We start from the raw sequence: 3091 nt of genomic DNA, 5'->3' as shown, positions 1-3091 counted from the left end.
GGACCTCTCCCCGCACCTGTGAGCTCGCATCTGTGGTTCCCTCTCTGCAGGTGCAATCACACCTGCAACATACATACTTCAGCAACTTCTCAAATCAAATTCCAAGTCCGTTAACCACTCGAAATCAACCTTAGGCCCCCGGGACTTCAACCAAACATACCAACACGTCTTAAAACATCGTACGGAGTTAGTCAAATCTTCAAATCACCTCCAACAATATTAAAAACATGAATTACATACGGATTCAAGCCTAATGAACTTTGAAATTTTTAAATTCTACAAACGATGTCGAAACCTATCAAATCACGCCCGATTGACCTCAAATTGTGCACAGAAGTCATATTCAACATTACGGACCAACTCCAACTTCCAAAATCAGAATCCGACCCCGATATTAAAAAGTCAACTCCCCGGTCAAACTTCCAAAAAATTCGACTTTCGCCATTTCAAGCCTAAATTAGCTACAAACCTCAAATTCACAGTCCGGACACGCTCCTCTACCCAAAATCACCCAACGAAGCTAACGGAACCGACATAACTCCATTCCGAAGTCGTCTTCACACAGTTTCGACTACGGTCACAATCCTAATACTTAAGCTTCCGTTTTAGGGACTAAGTGTCCCAAAACACTCCGAAACTAAAAATAAGACCTCCCGACAAGTCACATAAGCAGAAACAGATACGGGGAGTAGTAAATAAGGGATCGTGGCTACAACTCTCGAGATGACCGATCGGGTCGTCATAGTGGACATATGTGGAAAGTAGAACCATAATCAAGAACCCAAGAATTCTGCCCATGACTAGAACTAACAGCAAAATCTTCCCCTACATAGCCACTATTATCAGAATTATTGCCAACGACAACAATATTTGTCGAATTATCTATTTTTTACTTTCCTCTTTTCTCCTTCAGCTTAGGACAATCTCTCTTGTAGTGACCTTGCTCCCCACACTCATAATATTTTTGCTTCCTTGCTCTAGACTTTGATCTGACGGTTGACTTTTTCCTGTTAAGGTCCTTTTGTTGTGTTCTTCCTCTAATCACAAGACCCCCGCCCTCAATTCTGCTGTCTAGAAAGCTCTTTTTTAACTCTTTAGATTTTAGTGCATTACTAGCATCTTCCAGTGAAATGTTGTCTTTCTCATATAGTAGCGTATCAGCAAAAGTATCATAAGACGGTGATAAAGCACATAACACAATCAAGGCGTGATGCTCACTCTCAATTTTGATGAGAAGAAGCCTCGTCATGGCATGGAAGAAATCATTCGGAAAGATAAAATCATGTCTTCTGTCATGACCACGTGCTCGAGTTCTGCAAGGCAAAAGCTATGGAAGATAATTTCCTACTGAGCCTAAAAAGGTATTTAGCTTTTTTCTTTGTCTTCTCTCAGTTTTTATTAATTCAGACTTTAGCTCTTGTTCCTTGTTTTAGTTAAACTTTTCATTGGCAGAGATTACAGTGCCAATCCTCCACAGTTTTTTTATGAAAATCCTTCACATCGCCGCGTATCATTTTGCTCTAATGGGGATTATCTTGCTGGGTGGAGGCCATCATGCTCACATGCTCGTTCAGTATTATTCAGGGAGGTCAATAGTGGCACATTATCTTCAATGGGACATGCCTCTATCATCTTTGGCAGCTTCAAGTTTCTTAGGGTGTTGGATTTGGAGTTCGTGGTTGTGGATTCTTTTTCCACTGAACTTAATCATCTAAGGTACCTCGCTGTTCAAACTACTGAGAGTTCTATCCCATCATCTATAGAAAATCTTTGGAATTTTCAGACCTTCATAATCAAAAGAACCGAAGGACAGGAAGTACAGTTGCCAGATACTTTTTGGAGACTGATTAAGTTGAGACATGTATGCATTAGTACTAGAGCTTCATTTAATTTGCATAACGCAGAAGAATCTCTTGATGCGAGCCCCTCAAAACTGGACAATTTGGCAACACTGTCCTCACCTTATGTTTCCAGGGCGGAAGATATGAAGAGAATACTGAGCAAAACACCCAATCTTCGGAAGTTAAAATGTGAATTGGGGGATTCATGGGAAAATAGATTCCCTGTGTTAGTGTCTTTACATCGACTTGAAACGCTAAAGGCGCACTTCTCCAAGTTTCCAAAAGTAGGTCCTTCAAGATTAAATTTCCCATTGAATCTCAAGAAACTGACATTATGCAATTTTTATCTGCCGCCTTCTGAAATTTCAATCATTGCCAAACTTGTCAACCTTGAGATACTTAAACTGCAACAAGTTGTTTTTGAAAGGGAGGAATGGGAAGTGATAGATGAAGAGTTCCCTAAGCTCAAGTTGTTAAAGCTAGAAAATCTCGAACTCTCACAATGGAGTGCATCTGATGAAGCCTTTTATAACCTTAGGCGATTGGTTTGAAGAGGATATTCATATCGCAAAGCAATCCCTTATTGCTTTGAGGACCTTCCTTATTTGAAATACATTGAAGTACAATCATGCAGTGAAGATGTCATCCACTCAGCCAGGGATATCACATAAATGTGAGTTGACATGGGGTTCAAATGTGACATTAAAGTCTTTACTTAGCATTGGAATAATGCTTCAGTTTCTTTGCAGTCCCATTACAGGTACAATATTAAGCAAATACTGGCATTTATATTGCTCACTTATACTCCCTTGATTATATTTCTTTACTGACTAGCTCATTTATTTATTTAAATTGCTTTCACACTTTAATTGTGGTAGTATTTCAATATTTTTGGGGACAAGTGACTACATAAATGGTTATGTGGCTTGATCTCCTTTATGCAATTATGGCCAAGTGTGTAGAGCACTTACCAAATGTCTCTTTGCATGGAAATTGTTTGACACGTAGATGAACACTTGTCATTTTCTTACACAATACTTACAACTATAAATACTCACTTCCTATATCCTACGAAAACACACCAAAATATTTTGTTCTCTCATGATTGATAATGATTAGTAATCATCACTACAAGCCTTTTCATTTTCAATTACACCTAGCCTTTTGTGTAATCCAATTTCTTTTATAATCTTTGTTTATTTCCTCAGCCCAAACTTGCTGGTATTATTTAATTTTGCTGATTTTTGTAT

The 3091-nt window shown here is 38.7% G+C and overlaps 1 protein-coding gene across 1 annotated transcript; it reads left to right on the top strand.

Annotated features, from left to right (window-relative positions):
* The first annotated feature begins 1329 nt into the window (after positions 1-1329).
* On the top strand, positions 1330-2392 carry LOC142167325 (putative late blight resistance protein homolog R1B-16). Its single transcript, XM_075227488.1, has 2 exons — positions 1330-1361; positions 1453-2392. The coding sequence occupies exons 1-2, from the start codon at positions 1330-1332 to the stop codon at positions 2390-2392; spliced, it is 972 nt and encodes a 323-aa protein (XP_075083589.1).
* The last annotated feature ends 699 nt before the right edge of the window (positions 2393-3091 follow it).

Source organism: Nicotiana tabacum, chromosome 12, assembly GCF_000715075.1.
Source record: "Nicotiana tabacum cultivar K326 chromosome 12, ASM71507v2, whole genome shotgun sequence".
NCBI classification, from domain to species: domain Eukaryota; kingdom Viridiplantae; phylum Streptophyta; class Magnoliopsida; order Solanales; family Solanaceae; genus Nicotiana; species Nicotiana tabacum.
The sequence above is the reverse complement of the archived record's forward strand: the minus strand, read 5'-3'. Positions and strand labels throughout refer to the sequence as shown.

Excerpts from the sequence above, each read along its gene's own strand:
- LOC142167325 (XM_075227488.1), top strand. The coding sequence starts at position 1,330 with ATGGAAGATAATTTCCTACTGAGCCTAAAAAG. Across the intron at positions 1,362-1,452 it reads TTCCTACTGAGCCTAAAAAG|AGATTACAGTGCCAATCCTC; the intron begins GTATTTAGCTTT and ends TTTCATTGGCAG.